Below are 21,332 nucleotides of genomic sequence, written 5' to 3' on the forward strand. Positions count from 1 at the left end.
TGCTCAGCCTTCCTTCCTTCCTTCATTTCCTTCCCTTCCTTCCTTCTTTCTTTCCTTCTTTCCTTCCTTCCTTCCTTCATTTCTTCCTTCCTTCCTTTCCTTCCTTCTTTCTTTCCTTCTTTCCTTCTTTTTTTTTTTTTTTTTTTTTTTTTTTTTTTTCTTTTTTGCAAAGAGAGCAGATTTTATTTGGTGAAGGCAAACATCATCCAAAAGAAACCAGATGGGCGGGGCAAGGTGCTGTGATAAGGGAGCCTTGGTGGCCACACAGAAATCTCACACTGGGCAAGAACAGGCTCAGGATACATAAACGTCCTCAGCCACTCAGCGCCATCTGGACAAGCTCTTCATAGTTGGTGCAGCCGTTGCTGTCCTCATGCCCGGCCACAAGCATCTCCACTTCTTCCTCAGTCATCCTCTCGCCCAGTGTGACTAGGACATGGCGGATCTCAGCACCCATGATGGTGCCGTTCCCTTCCTTGTCAAACACACGAAGGCCTTCGACGTAATCCTCGTAGGTTCCCTGGTCCTTGTTCTTGACCACAGTCTGCAGCATGGGCAGGAAGTGCTCAAAGTCCAGCACCTTCACGTTCATGTCATCGCTCTTGGGGTTCCCCAGGACCTTGAGCACCTCGGCGTTGGTAGGGTTCTGGCCCAGGGCCCGCATCAGGTCCCCACATTGGCTGTACAGGATCTTGCCATCGCCTGTTCGGTCAAACAGCTGGAAAGCCTCCTTGAATTCTGCGGTCTGGTCCTCGGTGAAGTCACACATCTCGGCTGCAGAGCTCTGCGGGACCTTTTCCGGCAGTTCTTTCCTTCTTTTATTAGACACATTTTATTTACATTTCAAATGTTATCCCCTTTTCCGGTTTCCCCTCCATAACCTCCCTATCTCATCCTCCCTCCCCCTGCTTCTATGAGGGTGCTCCCCCACCCCACCTCCTCCTTCCTCCCTGCCCTGACATTTCATTACACTGGGGCATCGAGCCTTGGCAGGACCAAGGGCTTCTCTTCCCATTGATGCCCAACAAGGCCATCCTCTGCTACATGTGCAGCCGGAGCCAGGGGTCCGTCCGTGGACCACAGCGATTCTTATAAAGGAAAGCATTTAACCAGGGGTGGGAGTTTGCTAACAGTTTCGGGAGTTTAGTACATCATCATGGCAGAGAACGTGGAGGCAGGTACAAGAGGGGGACAGACAGACAGACAGACAGTCAGAGAGTGGGTCTTGATTAGATTTTGAAAACCTCAAAGCCCACCCCTCCCATGATACACTTCCTCTAGCATGGGCACACTTCTTAGTCCTTCTAGTTACTCCAAACAGTTCTGTTCCAGTCCCTTAGCTGACTAAGTATTCAGATATGTGGCTTTATGGGGACCATTCTTATTCAAGCCACCACAGGTAGAATCTTTTTTAAAAAAACACACTCAATGCTCCTCAGTTCTGGTATTGTGAGGTTCCTAGGAGTCTATCCATCCATCTAGAGGGCCTTCCCTCTCCCAGTCTGCATCACAGTCAGAGCCAAGGTAATGCTGCTGGTGAAACACCCCCTCCTCTACTCTCTCACCTCTTTGCTTTCTCAGGGAATTCCTTCCTTGACCTCTGCGAGAGGTCACCAGGCAAAGCTAAGTCAGATGCTAGACAGCAAATTGGTGCAATGAGTCTTCTCAACTGTCATTTAGCCTCCCTGTGATTCCTCAGATGGGTAGCCTCCGTGTGATAGGACCAAGAATGTTATAGGCTTAAGTGGCTCTAAAGTTTATGTACTGGAGCCCTGATCCCTAGTGCAGTCTGTATCAGGGACAGGCTCTCCAAGCAGATAAGCAAGGCTAAGAGAAGAGGAGACAGAGCTCTTACTTTGGCCTGTGAGAAGGAGGGAGCCCTTGCCAGAGCTCAGCCATGGTGGCCTGATCCTGGACTTTATGTTGTTCAGGCTTCCGTCTGTAAGGAATATCCAGTTCATCAGCTTGAAAGGCGGCTTTCAAACAGAGACAGGAACTTCTGCCAGCTCCAGAAGTTCCTGTCTCTGTTCCCTTGGCCATGTTACTTGGTGCCTGTGGCATTGCAGTATAGCAAGTTAAAAGCACATGGTACACAAAGATGCCCCCTCTTGGCATCCAGGAATCAAAGAGGCAAGAGTAGTCCCCAAGGGGGCTCTGCTACAATGTCTGCTACAATGGTTCAACTCCCTTCTGCCTCTCCCCAGTGTAGGTTGATGTCAAGGTGATACATGATTGGATGGTAGAGAGTGGGCAGGGAAAGAATTTTGGTAAGGCGGAAGAGAAGGAGAAACCAGTAGATTCAAGATGGAAGACAAGAATGACCCATTTTCTCTGAGTGGCTCTGAGTAGCCGTGGGTAGCTATGTATACTTTCTAGGGATGGGTTTCTATAGGTCAATTTATCTTTAGGTGGGCAGTTTTTATCTTTATTAACGGGTTGTAAGATTATTGTGTGGAGGGATGGTAGATTGAGAATTTAATATATAAATCTGATAAGTTATTGATCATTGAGTCACTGGGCTGTGGAGGACAGTGTGTGAAAGCAATGACAGAAGCAGCTGGAACCAGTAGTTCCAGCTCTGTCACCTGTGCGAGGTGAGAGTGCTCAGGGTCATGGAATGTGTTGTATGAGTACCAGGCTTGGTAACTAACCACCTAAGAGATGGCGCTCGGCTCCACACTGGAACAGCTTCCTGGAGCAAGACCATGGGACCAATAGCAACAGAACCTATTTTAAAAATAATTTCCACAACACCCCAGCATGTCACAGGCTGGTAACTGGCCTTTAACACATAAGCCTTCTGGAGAGTATTTTGAACCCAAGCTATAGCAGCTTTCAAAACATCAAAACTGGGAGAAAATAGGCTTCTGTCATTTAAGCCACCCAGCGTGTTAGAGCATCCTGAGATAATGGGCGGGTCCAAAGCAGGCTGGATGGCCAGGGGAGGGGGGAACAAGGGTGTGCCTCCAAGGATGAGCACTAGTAACTGGCCTGGCTCTCTGGAGAGAGATCCACATGCTGATTCTTTTTCATGTTGTTTCCGAGGGATGGGGAGTGAGAACAGTCGCTCTGTGACAATGTGTAGCGTGCGTTTGATTCTGGAGTTCCAGTGGGAACGTTACTTCATCCTAGGATGTCTGTCTCATGCACTGACAGTGACCACTGACCCCAGAACTACAGTTTTATGGAAGTTGAAGTCAAGAGTTCTGGGCATTTCTGAAGGTTTGATAGCACCCATAAACTAGCTTCCCAGACTGCTGATGTGGTCATGGGGGCCTCAGTTCCCAGAGAGTTATTAGGAGGAAGAGATATAGTATCCAGACCACCAGGAGATACACAAGGTCTGACAATTAGAATGAAATAAAATCGACGAGTGAATGAATGTGCAGTTTATGCGCAAAGGTAACCTTTTGTTCTTTCCAATTAGGCTCTCTCCTGCGGACTTGGCAGATGAGGCTGTGTTATAAATAGCAGTGATATTTTGTGGGGTTCTTCTAACCAAAATGCACATGAGGTCAAATTCTAATCAAGGTAATATACAGAAGTAATGAGCTGAGCCCACATTCCCAAGCATTTACCCATCTAGTGGCAATAAGTGGGCAAAAATGATACGGGTGGGTGGGGGTGGGGTTGCAGAAACCACAGCTAAATAGTTACTTGTGTGGATGGAGGACAGCAACTTGTCTCCTTGTAATGAATGCATGCCAGTGATAATTGGCTTCATTTGTTAATAATATTCATGGTACTAGTGAGATCATTAGTATAACAGTCACATCCTGTGGTCTCAGTCTAGGGAATCACAAGTTCTACACACCTGGTTGCTATAGATATATTCACGCATCCCAATTACGTACAGATTCAAATGTCTTCTGTGCTGACTTCACACAAGGGCACCCTGAAATTATCCCTTACCTATTTCTTAGGGGCACTTTTTTTTTTTTTGGTAGATATCTTTTAAAAGTAATATCTTTCATATTCATGGTGAAGATCCAGCTTAGCTCCTGTAATCAATAGGGTGATCTATTTTTCCCAAATTCCATACACCAAGTAAGACTTAGCCATGGACTAGGAATCTGGAAGGAGGAAGAATAAGAGACAAGAAGGAAATAGAAGAGCTCACAGTATGTTGTCTCTAAACACAGCACCTGGTTCACAGTACATTATCCCTACACATCTTGGTGTTTGAGAGAAGCATGGAGTGGGGGTGATATTTCTAACCTCTGTTGACTCTTCCCTCTGAAGTAGGAGATGGTACCCTAATGTGAGAGTGGTCTCTCCTTACACCGGAGGGAAGGCACATCCTGGTATGGAGAAGAATTGGAACAGACTGGCCTTGCTAAACTCTACTAGGTTGAAACCAATAGCACAATTCGTTATTTAACCATGATTTCTGAGCATGGTGGTGCACACCTTTAATTTTAGCATCAAGGGCAGAGGCAGGTAGATCTCTGGGAGTTCCAGAATAGCCAGGGTTAAATAGAGAAACCCTGTTTTAAATCAACCAACCAACCAACCAACCAACCAACTAACCAACCAACCACTTAACCAACCAACCAACCAACAAACCAATCAACCAACCAACCAACCAACCAACTAACTACATTTCCCCATGACTACCCACTTCTGGCCAAACCTAAGAATAAAAACATGAGTTTCTTTGGATTCCCATTTTTGAAGGCTTCTGTGTTACATAAAGGAGTAAATAAGTATACATGCTTCTCTCTTGTTATTTATCTTCTGTAGTAAGAACTTGGGTATGAACCTCATCTTACATAAGAAGAGTGATTTCCCTTATTGTGGAAGATACCACATACTTGGAACACAGGACTCGAAGGGACTGATCTAGGATTGGACCAGCTCTCCTAGTATCCGATGGTGCTATGTACGTTGCCAGTGGAGAAAAGTCATAGATAAATCTACTCAGCTGTAAAGCTCCTGCACCGGTCCTTGCATCAGACCTATGAAGATTGCAGGCATGGCTGTCTGTGGCTTTGGATTCTGGAAGGGAACTGTATTACCCATATCCTTGACCAACTCCTGTATGCGAAGAGGTCTCTTAAGTACCTGCATCCTACTTCCTGACGCTAGAATGACAGAGGGTATTTGAGAGCCAGCCTCAGGATGTCGCATGACAAAAGGTACCCTCGAGTGTCCAGTAATGTGGCAGAATGCAAGTGACCAGCCAGGGAGACCCACCAGGCTACTGTGGCGCTATGAGGCCAGCCAGTCAGCCACAGGCTCCTGACGGGGTTCCAGTATCACCTCAAAGGCTAGCTATCCCTCAAGGGCTACCAGTTCAGGGACGCTCAGTTCCCACACTCAGCAGCAGGCAACTTATATGGCATTAAGGACTGTTGGGTCGGGCAAACGATGAGGACCAACCATGCAGTACAAGTCAAGCGGGAACAGTTTGTTTACCACGGATTTCTAAAGAGAATTGATTAGGGGCATGGCCAGACTTGGGAGCAGGAACCATGACCGGAAGCAAGAATCTTGCAGGCCTTTTAAAGCAAAAAACAACAAAAAAACCCAGAACAAAAACAGAAAAAAGGGGACAGTAGCTTGTTCTTTACTGGGATTGGCTGTGTCTGTGTCAACAGGGAACTGATTGGCCCTGGCTAGCGCTTGCAGTTTACCCAGGAAGGGTGTGTATGGGGGTGGACCGTTTCTTTTCTTTAGGACGGAGGAGATGCATAGGGTAAGACGTGGGAAGGAATGGGAAGCATCCGTATCTTCTCTGGGTGTGTCAGTCTCTAGGCGTCCTCCACGTTCAATAATCCAGAGCCTCTTCAAACCATGTCCTTCTTAGATGGAGGCTTCTTTTGTACGCACGCCTGCCTACCTCGTCCCTTGGTGATCAGCTAAGTCCTCAGCCACCTCTCTGCTCTTGGAGGCTGGGGCAGAAAACTTCTACCTGACGTGATTGGCTCTTCTGACAATTAATTCTTAATTCTGCGACTCTAGAGGAGCATACCAAGAGATGTCTCATAAGAGCAAAAGATAATCCTGTGGCTTAGGAAATCGCAAGGGATTCTGGGGGCTCCATGGCAGATGCTCTAATCTCTCAGTAAACGACAGAGATTGTGGAAGATTTATGATATATGTGTGTGTATGAAATATCTATATCTATCTACCTATCTACCTATATATGCTTATTGAATTGAAATGTCACACTTTATTTTATTGTGATTTTTTTCCTCTTGGGTAACTTGAGCTGGTTGGAATCTATTTTTCCTCATCTCTTTTCAACTGCATTACTTCCACTGTAATAAACTCCTCAGGGTAGCCAATATTTCATTTTTATTAAGGTCTTAAATTAGGGGCCAGTGACATGGCTCAGCAGGTAAAGGCACTTGGCTCAAAGACCCATGAGCAGAGCTTGATCCCTGTAACCCATCTGGGAAGGGGAGAACTGACTTCCGCTAGCTGTCTTCTGACCTCCTCAGGAGTGCCATAGCACGTGAGCACACTTCCCTTGCACACGCACTGTGATAAAAAGTTTTGGATTAATATTATTTATGAAAGACAAAAATCACGAAGCTTCAAACCACTTTATGAAATAACAGTGCCTTTGCTAAAATATTTGAAAACTGCTGTTAAGTAAAAGGTCATTTCCCCCAGTTCCCATATTTTGCATTTAGAAAATTAACAATTTTTAAACGTCAGTGGCTTCTGTTGAGATCCATAAAATCTCAAAATCAGTTGGTCTTCACTGGCTGTCCCTCGAGGCTGTAACATAGGTGGTCTTTAGCTTTTCAGGCTTGGGACACTTTCTCTGTTCCCCTTGATTAAACACACAGAAGACATTTTGCAACAATGACGGAGCATCCTCAAAGCCAGTAGAGGATCGTCTTCAATTCTGCCTGGTTTGTGATATCATGCTTTATTGCTACTATCTCTTTAAGATTAAATGGTTTGCCTACATGTATGCCTGTGCACCAAGTGCAATGGTTTTCCTGCATGTATGCCTGTGCACCATGTGCAATGGTTTTCCTGCATGTATGCCTGTGCACCAAGTGCAATGGTTTTCCTGCATGTATGCCTGTGCACCAAGTGCAATGGTTTTCCTGCATGTATGCCTGTGCACCAAGTGCAATGATTTTCCTGCATGTATGCCTGTGCAGCATGTGCAATGGTTTTCCTGCATGTATGCCTGTGCACCATGCACATGCTGCAGAGGCAGACCTGGGTCTCCTGGAATGGAGTTGTAGATGGTGATGAGCTGTCATGTGGGTGCTGGGAATTGAACCTGCGTCCTTTGGAGGAGTAGTAAGTGCTCTCAACCACTGAGCCATCTCTCCCCTGTCTCTTATAAACATCATTTGGGGCTTCTTTGGATAATCAGAATAACCTTGTCATCTCAAGACCTTTAATGGCATCTGCAGAGATTCTTTTGCTGTATAAGGCCACAATTCCCAGATTCTAATGACTACAGAGCAAGTGTCTTCGGAGGCTCTCCAGCTCACTGTGTGGGACCTTTGACTGATAGATGGGAAGACACATGCAAAGGCAATGGGGTCAAGAAGTCATAGCCTAAAAAGATGAATTTCCAAAGAGTCTAATACATTTAGCATTTCAGGCTAAGACCTGGAGATCTCGGGCGGTAGAGTGCTTATCTAGCACTCTTGGAAGTTCCCTGGGAGAGGGGGAAGGGGAGGGGAGGGAGAGGAGGAGGGGGAGGGGAGGAGACTGCTGGCTAGCTGTCTTCTCATCCACCTTTCAGCTCCCATCCGTAAAACTTCACAGTGTACACGGGGTGGCTGACTTCTTGGACGACAAACAATTATTTGTGTCATGTCCGAGACAAAGAGTTAATGGGTTTGCTAATACGCTTATAACATGAAGCTAATGGGGTGATAATCAGCTGTGTAGCTTGTAAATCCCCCTACCTGTGCCTGGAGTATTATTGATGGACCTACGGTGCAAATCAAGCCACAATCCTGAACACTGGGGTATGGCGAGCTCTGGGCAATGCTTTTCATGCACATGTACCCGAGCAGACACCAAACACGTCTCCCCTCTACTTCCCCCCAGTTTCTTTCTCCCTCTATAGACTCAGCTGGACAGACACTCAGCTGTAACTGAGGCACTGCTGAGCCACTGAACAGCTGCTGCTCTCTTTCCCCCTCTCCTCTTTCTCCCTCCTTCCCGTTCCTCTCCCTCTCCCTCTCTCTTTGGAGTCGGCACAGTGACCACAGTGTTTGTTGCACAAACCAATACCTGCCTGTACTTATAGGAGACGTTAGTGGGAAAGAATGTGACCCAGCAGAACAGGTGACAGCCAGCACAGAAGTTTAGTGCAGTAAAACCCTCTGACGTATGGGAGGAAACAGAGCACTCAGAGTTGAGTTTTCTGTTTGTCATTTAGATTGTCCTCAACTTCCTGTGTGCCTGTGGAAGGAAGACCCCCCAGTTACATTCGTGGACACCTGGGAACATTGCTTTGTGGACCTTGGAGACCCTTGGCCTAGAATAGCCACATCTTAATGTGGCAGGTGTGCAGTGTGGCCTTTGCTGCTGTTTTGGTTGATCACGGGTTTAGCATTGGCCAACAGAATGCGCAACCATCTTTATTCAGCAGGTCTCGGGCCACTGGCCTGCTGGCTGGACGACTCTCAGGAGCATGAGGATATATGCCACTAGACACAGCTTTGAGGCTCCTTAAGGAGACTCAGAGGCCGTAGAAGTTGTCATCACCACGTGGTCACTGAGTGGTCCCAGAGGATGGTGGGAGGGGCCACAACAATGGAAGAAAGAAAGATGAGAGAGATCTTATTGGTCATCACTAAAATGATGGTGTTTTCCCTCCCAGAGCAGCTTGGCCCGAAATAATGCACAAAACACACACTACATGCTTACGGGCAAATAGCCAGGAAGTTGGCTTAGATGTCTGTTGGGTTGATAGTAGGGGGTCCTGCGTCTGGGCCACCACAGGGCTCCGGCCGCTTGGGGAGGCAGGACGCCGGAAGTTTGACCATGCTTACCCCACACCATCATGGGACTGGTGTTGGACTGTAGGGTGCCCACGGTGGGGGTGGGGAAGTGCAGTGCAGGATGGACAGTCGAAGCTGGCTTGGGGGTCCTCAGGCCTGCAGGGAGACCGGGGTCTTCAGGTTCCCAGGCTTTTGGACACTCAGGAGCTGCTGGATGCCGCCAAAGAGCAGAGAATGGAGTGCCCCCCCTCCGCCCCGCCCCACTAGTTCAAGAGCCCAGGATCTAGCCCCGGCCGAGGGGGAAGAGGGGAGCTCTGGCCAATCCCTGGGTGGGGAGCTTGTCTTGTCAATGGTTGACTGCAGGCTTGGTTTGGTGGCCACCACGGCTAGGAACGCACAAAGGCCTTCTACAGGAGATTGGCTGAGGCTTCGTAGGCGAAGGTGCTCGCTTCCAACGGCGGGTCCGATCGAAAAGAGACAGTCCATGGTTTTAAGACATTGATTGTTACGGAGGAAAGTGAATGAGTAAAACCCTACCCCCCCCCCCCCCAGGGTGGGCCTGAGATTAAATACCTCTGCAGGGAGGAGTGTGTGGGAGGAAAGGCTAATTGGCTAACCCTCCAGGCCTTTAGATTCCTCATTATAATGAAGATTGTCTTGAGCATATGTGACCTGTGGTCACATCCTCACCTGTGGAGGGGCTTGGGGTGTTGCCCTAAATGACTGATGACCACGAATCTATGGAGAGTTGTGGCTATTGATGGGCACCTGGTTTCAGGAGTTTTAGGAAAATGCCTACTGTCCCTTAGGGTCACCAGGTTTTCAAACCCTTTCATACATACACAGACACACACACACAGACACACACACAGAGACACACAGACACACACACATGCACGCACGCACAAGTCGAATAAACACAAAGCTGCTATCCTAGCAGCAAGTGAGATGGTGGTTGGGAAGTCAAACCTTTTTGTTTTTTATTTACAAAAAGCTTGGGCAAAACTTGGGGAAATTCCCTAGGGGTCTAGGATTTATCCCATTTATTAAAAGTCAAAGCTAACATTCTTAATATCTATAGCTGTCTCCGAGTCTGAAAAGCAATCCTCCACAATATTCGCAGGAGACAGCAGGGTCTGGTTTTCTTATGGGGAAACAATTTTTTCTTTTATTTCTTTATTTACATCCCAAAGATTGCCTTTCTCCCAGCCTCCCCCCACTTCCCAGAGTTTTTCACCCCTTCCTCCTCCCCTTTGTCTTCCCCCAGACATCCCCCTTCTCTTGGGCACCAAGTCTCTACAAGATTAGGCACATCCTCTCCTACTGAGGCCAGACAAGGCAGTTCTCTGCAGCATATTGCTGGGGGCCTCGAGCCAGCCCATGGCTGGTGACTTAACATGTCTACACACATTGTCATTGTTCAGGTCTTGTTTAGGAAGCCATGTTGGTGAGTCTTCATAGGTGTATCGCTTCTCTAATGTTTTTAGGAGAGACACTCTCATGACAAGCTTTCGGATCCCCTGGCTATCACAGTCTTCCCGGCCCCCTCTTCTGCAGTGACCCCTGTGACGTAGATGTGGGAGCCGTGTTGTAGATGTATTGAGACTGGGCTCTACAACTCTGTATTTTGGTTGTCTGTGGTTTTCTGTCATGGTCTCCATTTGTTACAGAGAGAAGTTTCCTTGGGTGGGTGGGTGGGGTGAGGAGGGAAGAGCAAGAACTGTACTTCTCTGTGGGTATTGAGATAGATCTTTAGAATGTAGTTAGGGATCATACTGGTTTAGTAAAGTGGCGTTTATAGCTTCTACTCCAAGACTCATGACTTCACTAGCTCTGGGTAGTTGGCTTTGCTTTCCAGTATCAGACATTGAAAGACCCCCGCAGAGGGGAGACCCTCAGTCAAGTCTTGGGATAACATGACCCCCCCAAGAACTCACGAGAGACCGTCCTTACTGTAATTACATGAGGTTTTTTAATTGACCAGTGCACTGGGGTTGAGACTCATATCCAATGCAGGAGTAGAGGAGTCTGACCCTGAGTGGCTGGGAGATGGGGCTTTTAAAGGAAACAAACCACAACCGGGGGTGTGTGTGGGGGGGAGTATGTCATTGAAGAATACCAAAAATACCAGTGAAGAATCGTAAGGGAAATACCTGGTTTCTCAAGATTGCCTATAAGGTGAAAATTACCAGTGAAGAATCACGAGGGGAACATCCGGTTTCTCAAGATTGTTTATGTTATTTAATTGTTATGTTTTTATGGTCAGCCAGTTCCGGAAACAGAGTCACTGAACCTGCTATCCTACATTTTTGGCTCTACTCTATCTGCTAGGGGGTCTTCTACTTCACCTGTTGGGGGTCAGAATTTATCCTGGCCTTTCATTATGATTTGCTTCTTTTTGAGGGAGCTTTAAGTCCAGGCAGAGAGCTGTTGGTCACCATCAAGGTGTGTGTGCCATTGTTGCACCCTTTGGGTTACCATGCCATGCTGGACACTGTGGTCCATCAGTAGGTGTCATACCTGGACAAGACTGTTGGCTGCTTCCCTCCTTTCAAAGATGGCACGGTGCCTTGTGGTACCATGAAAATTAGTCCTCGGGAAGAGGCTTTCGGGTTGATGCAGCTCAGATTTTCTGGCTCTGTGTCTGAAGCATGTGGTGCCTTCAGCAGTGGGGACTTACCCTCAGTATCTGGGAAGTAGCTGAGGGGAATGGAAATATCTTAAAATGTTCTGGTAGTCTCTTGGAAAAGCCAGACCAACAATTCAAGATGGCTTCCCATGCCTGGTGTTTGGGAGTTTGTAAGGAGCATTGTCAGCCCAGATGAGACATCTCGTTTAAACTATATATTATTTGCAGACTTAGATGGATGACAGGTATTTTAAAGTAGTTAATAGTATGGCCCTCTAGACTTCTTAAACCCGTTATTTTACGCCCTCTGCCTTCTGTATTTATCTCCCACCTTCTTAAGAGCAGTTCCCTGTTTCCCCTTCTGATCTCCTCTCTGGTGCCCCCCACCCAGAAGGGTCATCTTTACTCTCCTGATTTATGTGATTACTCAGATCTGAAGATTAAGAACTAGAAACGACAGACGAGAGAAGATATGTGACATTTTTCTGTCTGGGTCTAGAGTCTCACTCACTGTTTTTTTTTTTCTGGTTCCATCCATTTACCTGCTAATTTCGTTTTTTTAAAAACAGTTGAATAGTATTCCATAGTTATGCCGTATACATTATACATATATGCATAGTGTACATTCCATATGTATATTACATGCACCACATTTTCATTATCTATACATTCGTTGACAGATATTCAGGTCATTCTTGTTTCTTAGCTATTGAATGGGCAGCTATGAACACGGCTGAACACGTATGTTGAGTCTTTTGTGTACATCTGAGGAGCAATACAGCTGGGCCATGTGGTAGACTTATTTTTAGCAATCTGAGGACTCTCCACACTAATTTCCAGACCAGTTCACAATCCCAATCAACAGTGAGTTTTCCGAGCATTTGTTGTCTGTTGTTTTATTAATTTTTGGCATTCTGTCTGGGGGGTGGTGGTGGTGAAATCTCAAAACTGTTTTGCTGGGATTTCTGTAATTAAGTATTCAGTGGGGGAAGTTAACTATGCTCATGTTTGGGTCTTCAGTTTCATTCCGTTGGACTCCATGACATATGGCTCTGCAATAGAACTTGGGATCTGGAGTGCTGACCCTCTAGCATTATTGTTCCCTTTGCTTGGGGTTATTTTGCCTTTTTGGAATCTTTTGTGTTTTTGCAAGAATTTTAGGATTGTTTTTCCTATTCCCATGAAGAATGAGGGTGTATTTTGAATGGGATTGCGTGGAATTTGTAAATTGCTTTGGGTAGAAAGTTCAGTTTCACAGTATTAATTCTACTAATCTATGGACGTAGGGTCATATCCATATTTTGGTGTCTATGTCCTTCAGATGTTTACGTTTTTTATTTCAGTTGTTTACTCCCATGGCTATGTTTATTCCTAGACGTTTTTAAGGCTATTGTGAATGGGAGTGGCCCGTGGTCTCCTCTGCTGGGTGTGTGTGGGTGTGTGTGGAAAAGCTACTGATATGTGCAAGCTGATTGCATGTTCTGCCACGTTGCTGAGATTGTTTATGACTCAGACTCTGGTGCAGGGATTGGGGTCTTTGCTTATCACGTCATGTCATGTGCAGACAGGAAGGGTCTGACTTCTCTGATTTGCCCCTCCCTCATTTCCTTTTCTTGCTTTATTGCTCCAGTTTACACTTCAAGCACAGGATTGGAGAGGTGTGGGAATAGAGCTTCCGATTTCAGTGAGGTTCAAGCTTGTCTCCATTTGGGGTGGTCTTGCACGTGGGTCTCTCATATATACTTTTCGTTATGTCGAATTATCTTCCCCACAGTCCTGCTCTCTAGGACGACAGACCCCATTTTATCCTTTATTTTGAGCCGGACTTCCCAGGTTGGCTTTGATCTTGCTCATGTGGACTTGCAAATCATGCAACACACTCCTGACTCAGCCTGTCAATTACAGGCCTGGATATGAATGGGTTTTTCTAAGCTCTCCCTAAAATCACATCTGACTGAGAAAACAATGGATGGGGTTTTAGCGTGACATGATCATTTGGGAGCTGGTAAGACATGGAGAATGGAAGCAAAAAGGCCACTGTGAACCAGGACGGTCCCGGATGGCAGCATGCTTTGGCAAGAGTAAATAAATTAGTACAGAATTCTTATGTGGAATGTGTAATATCCAAAAATGTCCAACTTACTGAACGTTTGTGAGGATTACGTTGCTCTGAGAAACTGAGGAAGGTGGCTCTACGTGTGAAAGTGGGGGATGCACTAAAGAGACTAAAGAGAATCCCACTGCCTTGGTCCCTGCCTGCTGCTACTCTTCCCTGGAGCTTTAGAGAGAGAGAGGAGAGTCAACCATACAAAAGCAACATCTGCTGGACAGATTTCCCTTTGTCCTGGAGCCCAGCGCCTCATTCTAGCCCACTGGGCTTGCTCATTGGCACGTTTGCTTGCATTCCAGAGGAAGCACAGATGGGCTTACTTACCGAGCTTGCTTGGGGTGACCTGTTTAAATGAATACAACAATCCTTGGGGTTGATGTGATGGGCAGCAACGTCCACTCCTGGGAAGCAGTGAATGGTGGGCATTGTTAGAGCCAGCAGGATCGAAAGCATTTTACAATTGACTCTCTGGCACACGTGGTCAGGTGGTGGTCACACCCGAAAACAATAAAGCCAGGCAGCCACTTACTAGCCAAACACTTGCCAAGCCAGAAGGTCCACTTTCTGCGTTCTTTTAGGTGCTGGCAGAGTTCTTTGGCATTTTCTCTTAAAGAACATTTTCTGACTTACTGGGCCTCCAACAATGTATGTGGCTAGGATAATTATTTCAGTGAAAATCAAGATTATTCAATATACAAACAAGCAAAAACCATACTACATTTATTATCTGAAGACATTTTTCTTATCTCCAGGGGTAGGACTTAACATGTTGCACATATGTAACTGATTGTATTTGTCAGTTATAAAAAATCTTTAACTATTTATGTGCATGGGGGTTTTACCTGTATGTATGCTCGTACACCATGTGTGTACAGTGCCCTGAGAGACCAAAACAAGGATATCAGAGTCCTGGGAACTGAAGTTACAGATGGTTGGGAGCCATTGTGTGGATGCTAGAAGACGAACCTTGGTCTTCTGCATAGACAGCCAGAGCTCTTAACCTTGGAGCCAACTCTCTAGCCAAGGCAGGTTTGACTTTTTTTTTTTTTTTAAACAAAAAAGCATTTTTATCCAGTACAACTGATTGTACTGGATTTCAATTAAACATAATTTCATTGAGCTTCTCACCAAATGTGAAGTTCCCATGAGACACCTTGCTAAGAGCTGAAGTTACAGAAATGAGCAAAATAGTTGTGGATCTTGTTTTCGAAGTTTGCATTCCAGACAGGGAGGAGGTGTGTGTGTGTGTGTGTGAGACAGTTCAACCAGTGTTTTGATGGGAGAAGAACGGTATGAATTTGGAGCAAGGGGACATTATATTCTCTAGAACAGCCAAAAAACCCCCAAAAAACACCCCCCCCAACAACAACAACAAAAACGTTTTCCAAATAATGACATCTAAGTAGAGACAGAAGAGTCATTTCAGGTGAAGGGTCCCAAGCAAGAGGAGCTCTTGGACATAAAGGTCAGGGAGAAGTGGGGACCAGATTCCCAGGTTTGGTATGACCAGTGATGTCTTATATTCACAGCAGCAAGGATTTTCCATGCAAGATCTTCACAAGATGGAGTTTACCGACACCCTGCCGTGGAGGTGGAACTCTACCTCTCCCTGTGGATTTATAAGCACAGAACAATTCATGGGGGTGGGGGGATGGGGAGAGATTTTGTTCAGTGATGTAGCCACTGGCAAGGTGAACAAACCAGCACCTAAGCTCCTTAAGAGGTGGCAGAGTTCTTTGGCATCTATATGTGGGGTTTACTAGAATCACTTACAGGCCATGGTCCAACTAATCTAACAAGGGTGAGCTATGAGCGGAAAGTCCAGGAATCCAAAACTTGCTCAGTTCACAAGGCCACATGTCTCAGCTGGTCTTCTGTATACATTTGAATTCCAAAGAAGTGGCTCCAGTGCCAGTGAAGGAACAGACTTGCTAGCAGTGCGGAAGCCAGCAGGCTGAGAGCAAGTTCCTTCTTCCATGTCTTATTTAGGCTTCCAGCAGAAGGTGTGGCCCAGATTAAAGGTGTCTTCCTGCCTCAAGGTCCAAATCCTCAAGATGCAGACGTGTGTCTTTCTACCTCAAAGGTTTGGACTAGAAGCAGATTCACCCAAGCAAAAATTCTCTCTCACAAGTGTGCCCCTTCGTTCCTGTTGTGGATTTGGTTTAATGCTTGCATTATGTTGTTTGGGTTTCCAAAATCGCATAAGAATCCCACATGGGAGACACTGAGGTCCCTGACCCCAGCTGGGTCTGGTTGGTAAAGTGGCCGGTGGCCAATGGCTGGGCAGGGAGACAAAAGCAGGGCTTTAGGATTCCCCGGCAAGGGGACCAAAGAAGAAGCAGAGTCGCCATACCAGGAAGGTGTGAAAGCTGCAGAAAAGACAGCATACAGTCCTGTAAGAGCCCAGGAAGAGCAGCTCCCTGATGGGAGCAGGGTAGCAAAGATAGATTTTAGTAAGTAATAATTTCAGGAGTATTGGGGGGGCGTTAATAACATGGAAGTTTGGGAGTGGCCCAGCCATTGAGCTAATTAAGGCATATTAAATATAAGGCTCTGTGTATGTGTTATTTGAGAATCCATTGGGGTGGGTATCGAGGAATGCTACTGGCCTTGTTGGAATGGGTGTGTCACTGTGGGTGTGGGCTTTAAGACCTTCACCCTAGCTGCCTGGAAGCCAGTATTTTGCTAGCAGTCTTCAGATGAAGATGTATAACTCTCAGCTCCTCCTACACTATGTCTGTCTGGATGTTGCCATATTCCCACCTTGATGATAATGGACTGAACCTCTGAACCTGAAAGCCAATCCTAATTAAATGTCCTTATAAGAGTTGCCTTGGTCATGGAGTCTGTTCACAGCAGTAGAACATCAACTAAGAAAACAGTATTCCTGTTTTCCCAGAGTTGGAAAGTCTATTTGTCCTCAGCATTATTAAAGTATGATTGACAATGAAAATTAATGTATTTACTGTACACATCTTAATGCTTTGATATAGGCCTACAATGGGAGATGACTAGACAAGGCTAATTAATGTACCTATCACTGTATTTGTTGTTGGGGGGCTGTCTGTGAGGAGGGTAGTCTATGTGTGATCTCAGCAGCTTTCTGATGCATTGTGCACATTGTTATCTCTAGAGTCATGGCGCTGTACAAGAGATCTAAAGAACAGAAGAGCTTTGTGTAAAACCCAGAGACCACATGTGTAGGCTTAGAGTTTTCAAAGCCTACTTTAATTATGGTTCATTAATGCTTCCCCCTCTTTCTAGCCTACCACCCACCAGAAGAATAAAGGGTAATGGGAAATGAGGGACATGAATCTGTTTAAAAGTTGTTCTTTGGGATGATTCCAATCTTTGTTGTAGCAGTTCCTGTCTGTTCAGCAAACACAAAACATGACTGAGTAGCAGAAGCTCGGTCCAGAAGAAACTGTGAGGCTCTGTTGATTGGCATGAGTCCAAGGAGGCAGCATGAAGCAGCCTGAACACCACCAGAAGTTCTCTACAAAGTCATGACAAACAGAGATCACTGAAGAATGCAAGAGTACTGTCAGCAAAGACCAGCATCAACAAAGACCAACAAAGAACAGAACCAACGCCAGGGCATCGTCTACTGGCCGTTGGGTTATACTTACACTTTTCCAAACATCACATGCCTTTTTACCATGTGCCTGTTCTCAGAAAAACATCCCCTCATGTGTCTGCTTCAGCAAAACAACCTTTCACAAGACAGCTTCCAGAAAAATAATCACAGGAGACAACTGAGTCTCTAACAAAACCAGAAATTCCCTCTTTATATGTGTGTATTAGTTTGATTTCTCTAGAGAAACAGAACTTATAGAATCTATCTATCTATCTATCTATCTATCTATCTATCTATCTATCTATCTACTTATCTATCATCTATCCTATCTATATATCATCTACCTATCATCTATCATCCATTTATCTATCATCTATCTATCTATCATCTATATATTATCTATCTATCATCTATCTATCTATCTATCTATCTATCTATCTATCATCATCATCATCATCTATCATCCATCTATTATCTATGTATCTATCATATATCTATATCTAACCTATAGAAAGATGATTTATGAGAATGGCTTACAGCTTGTCCAACAGTGGCTGCCTAGAGACAAAAGGTCCAATGATCCAGTATTCCAAGGTACTAGACGTCTCAGCTGGCCTTAAGTCTACGCCAGAACCCAGAAGTAGGCTCTAAGGCCAGAGAACGAATGGGCTTGCTAAGGAGAATGAGGGCAAGCAGCCAAAGATCAAATTTCCTTTATGTCCTTTCTATAGGCCGCCAGCAGAAGGTGTGGCCCAGATTAAAGGTGTATTTTCCCACCTCGAAGGTCTGGAGTACAGGCACATCTCCTAAATCAAAAGATCTAGAAGTGGGTCTTCTCACTTCAGATGACATAATTAAGTAAAAAGTCCCTCACAAGTGTGCCTAACCACTTGGATTTTAGTTAATTTCAGATGTAGTCAAGTTGATAACCAAGAATACTGACCACACTATGTATCAGAAAAAAATTCAACCACATTAGAATAAGGTCTGCTTGAGAAGATCATGGATATCACAGAAATTCAGGTCTACTTGGTTTACAACGATTTCATTCTTCTTAGGTTCATATAAAGTTCTTGAGACTAATACAAATAGGACAGCACTTATTTAACGCTGCTCCAAGTGTCTGTGGCAGAGGCCTGTGGGTGAATGCCAGAGCAGACTACTAGACTCTTTGAAGCCAACCTCTGCCGTCCTCGTTGAACAGCTAGTGTCCTGAGAAACACCCGGAAGGTCTCTGGTAGACTGACGATAGCCCACCAAGCTGCCATGAACACCACAAGGAGGAGGCTGCACTCCGCCATTTCTGTTTTCCCTCAGCAGAGCATCCTGATCTGGTTGTTTCATCTCTCCTGGCAGACACAATCCTGGCCTGTGTCCCTTCCCAGACTTCGTGGGTGTGAGGACGTAGGATGACCCATCACCAGAGGTAGCCGTTCCTCAAAGCCAGAGCTTGAAGTCCTGGTTCCTCAACTCTCCGCCTCTGACCTTTGTATGCTACCCCTCCTGGGCTGCATCGTTCTGAAACCGTCCTTGGGCGTTCAGGGTGGCAGCTCAGGCCAGATGGGAAGGCAGGAGTCAGATGGAATTAGACATGGGAGAGTCACAGGATGAGTTGCCTGTCAACAAAGGCAGTGGGAAGAGGAGTGGGTGGGAATGGCTTCCCACCAGGATGAACTAGTTACCTGTGAGGAGAGACGGGGAAGGAGGGAGGGTTGGGCAGGACATCCATAAACTCTTCCGAGCATCTTGGCCAACCGGATAGGAAGACTATTGCTTCTTAGTGTAATCCAGCCTTGGGCAGGGCAGCCTGGCTCTAGCAACCCGTGCTGTGCTCTGTTACCAGCAGCCAGAGCAATCTGTGGCCTTGTGCTGGAGGCAGGCGTTTACCCTCCCCCTAAGAGCAGCTTCCTCAGAAAGCCGAGCTGAGCTGCATGCTCTTTGTCTGCCTGACTCAGCCTGTAGGCGGCTCCTCTTGTTTTGTCTTTCAGAGGTTCTTTAAGGCTTTCTGAATTCTGTTTAACTAGCTGTCAGGTTAGGTTAGCTGCTACGGTTCTTGTCATTTGCAGTTTAATCCCCACCAATATAACCTCCAAGCCCAGAAAACATGCGATACTGCAAATGATCAAACAACAATTTTTTATTAGTATGAAAGCATTTAAGTGAAGGCGGCTAATGCTTTCTTTTTAAAGCATAGGATACTTAATATTTAATTACTGGTTTGTTACAATGTTGCAAACAATCACTTCAGCAAAATCTAAGACTCCCAATATGGTTGCCTCCCATTCCTCTATCTGCTGATGTTTGTGCTGAGATTGTGGCCTGGGGTGGGAGGGAAGGGGGGAGGGGGTGGCAGCACTGGTTGACTGATCCAGGCTGTGTTTGCAGGGAATGTGTCATTCTTATGTAGAGAATGTCACACAGGTGGTGATGAGAGAAAAGAAATATTCTGGATGGAGGTCACTGGGCAGGTGGACATTAGGCAGAGGCTGATATCTGGGGCTATATACAACCAAAAACTCCCTGTATACTCACACCGTTCATCCTTAGAGGTTTAATCCAGCAGCTACAGAGCAAGCTCCTCTTCCTGTCTTGCTATAAGCCCAGAGGATCTTCAGCTCTTTCCTAGTTAAGCAAATCTCTTAAACTAAAGAATTAGGGAGCATCACCTAGCCTATACCATTGAGGAGTTTTATGTGCTCACAATGTCTAACTACTTTCCAAGAACTAGGCTTCTTAAATGTTGAACTCTGCTCCCCCAAATATTGAAAATAACATGGAAAATTATACATACAATTTTAGATAGGGTCTTCCTGTATAGATAAGGTTAGCTTAAAACTTGCCACATAACATAAGCCTGCCCCAACTTAACACTCTCTGGCATCACCCTTGCAAATGCTGTAATTACACATGTGCACCAGCTCGTCTAGCCTGAAGACCATCTATAAAATATGTAGATGTCAAGGAAGTTTTGCTGAAACCCCTTGTCAAAGGGGAGAGCACGCTTAAGGAATCAAGATTTCTAAAATGAAATTTAGTCAGCACTTCCCTCAGAACAGTTTCCGTTCGGTGGAGAAGAACCAAGGCGAGCTGTAATCTGTCCAAGTAATAAACACTTAGGGCAGAGAGCAGAGATTGAAGCCTCTCCCTCCACCGTACCTCAGGCTAATGGAGCAGGGAGTTTTCTGGTCATTCTTCACTCCTGCATCTGGAACCACCCAGGCCGATGAGCGAAATCCATCTGCTATTTAGCTTTGCTGAGCACTGTTAAATATCCCAACCCTAAGAGCCGTGGACCACACTTAAAGAGGAGGACACAATGTAGCGCACGCCTAATCTCCTCCTCCTCCCGGTGATGGGGCCTCTTCCTCAGCCAGTAACTTTTTCATTATTGTATCTGACTGCTATAGCCCAGGAACTGTTCCCTTCATATAAAGCAACCCCCCCCCCCAAATTTAGACGATTCTATTAACACACTTCAGGACAGTCTTTTATATGAATCCATGAACAAATTGGACATGTTGGTCATTGTTCATGGCTTTTGACTTTTTAAAAATACGATTTTGGACTAGTTTTAGGTACACACACACACAAACACACATACACACACACACAGGAGCAAACAGGTATTTCTCATGTTCTTACTGTCCCTGAATAAGCACAGCCTCTCTGGGAGAACAGCACATTCATTACTACTGATTAACCTAGAGTGGCGTCATTATCAGCTGAGCCCTTGGTTCACATGAGGGTTCGCTGTAAGCAGGGGATGTGCTGCAGGTTTGGGTAATCATATGTCCACCATTTTATTATCACACATTTTGATCTGTTTATTACTTTTAAAAATTAATAATTCTGGGGGAGCTGGCAGAGGTCTGGAGGAGAGGAGGGGAATTGCAACCCTGTTGGAAGAACAACATAGGCTGGGCTGACCACCCAGTTCTCCCAGAGTCTAGACCACCAACCAGGGAGTGCACCTGGAGGGACCCATGGCTCCAGATACATATGTAGCAGAGGATGGACTTGCATGACATCAATGGGAGGGGAGGCCCTTGGTCCTGGGGGCTCGATGCCCTAGTGTAGGGGGAT

The 21,332-nt window shown here is 45.8% G+C and overlaps 1 protein-coding gene across 1 annotated transcript; it reads right to left on the minus strand.

Moving 5' to 3' along the window:
* Positions 1 to 200: 200 nt before the first annotated feature.
* On the minus strand, positions 201 to 800 carry LOC308434819 (myosin light polypeptide 6-like). Its single transcript, XM_080935250.1, has one exon. It carries the CDS (start codon positions 767 to 769, stop codon positions 314 to 316), a length of 456 nt encoding a protein of 151 aa, XP_080791376.1. The 5' UTR covers positions 770 to 800; the 3' UTR covers positions 201 to 313.
* Positions 801 to 21,332: the final 20,532 nt, after the last annotated feature.

Source organism: Micromys minutus (assembly GCF_963924665.1).
Source record: "Micromys minutus genome assembly, chromosome: 22".
In the NCBI taxonomy this organism is placed as follows: Eukaryota; Metazoa; Chordata; class Mammalia; order Rodentia; family Muridae; genus Micromys; species Micromys minutus.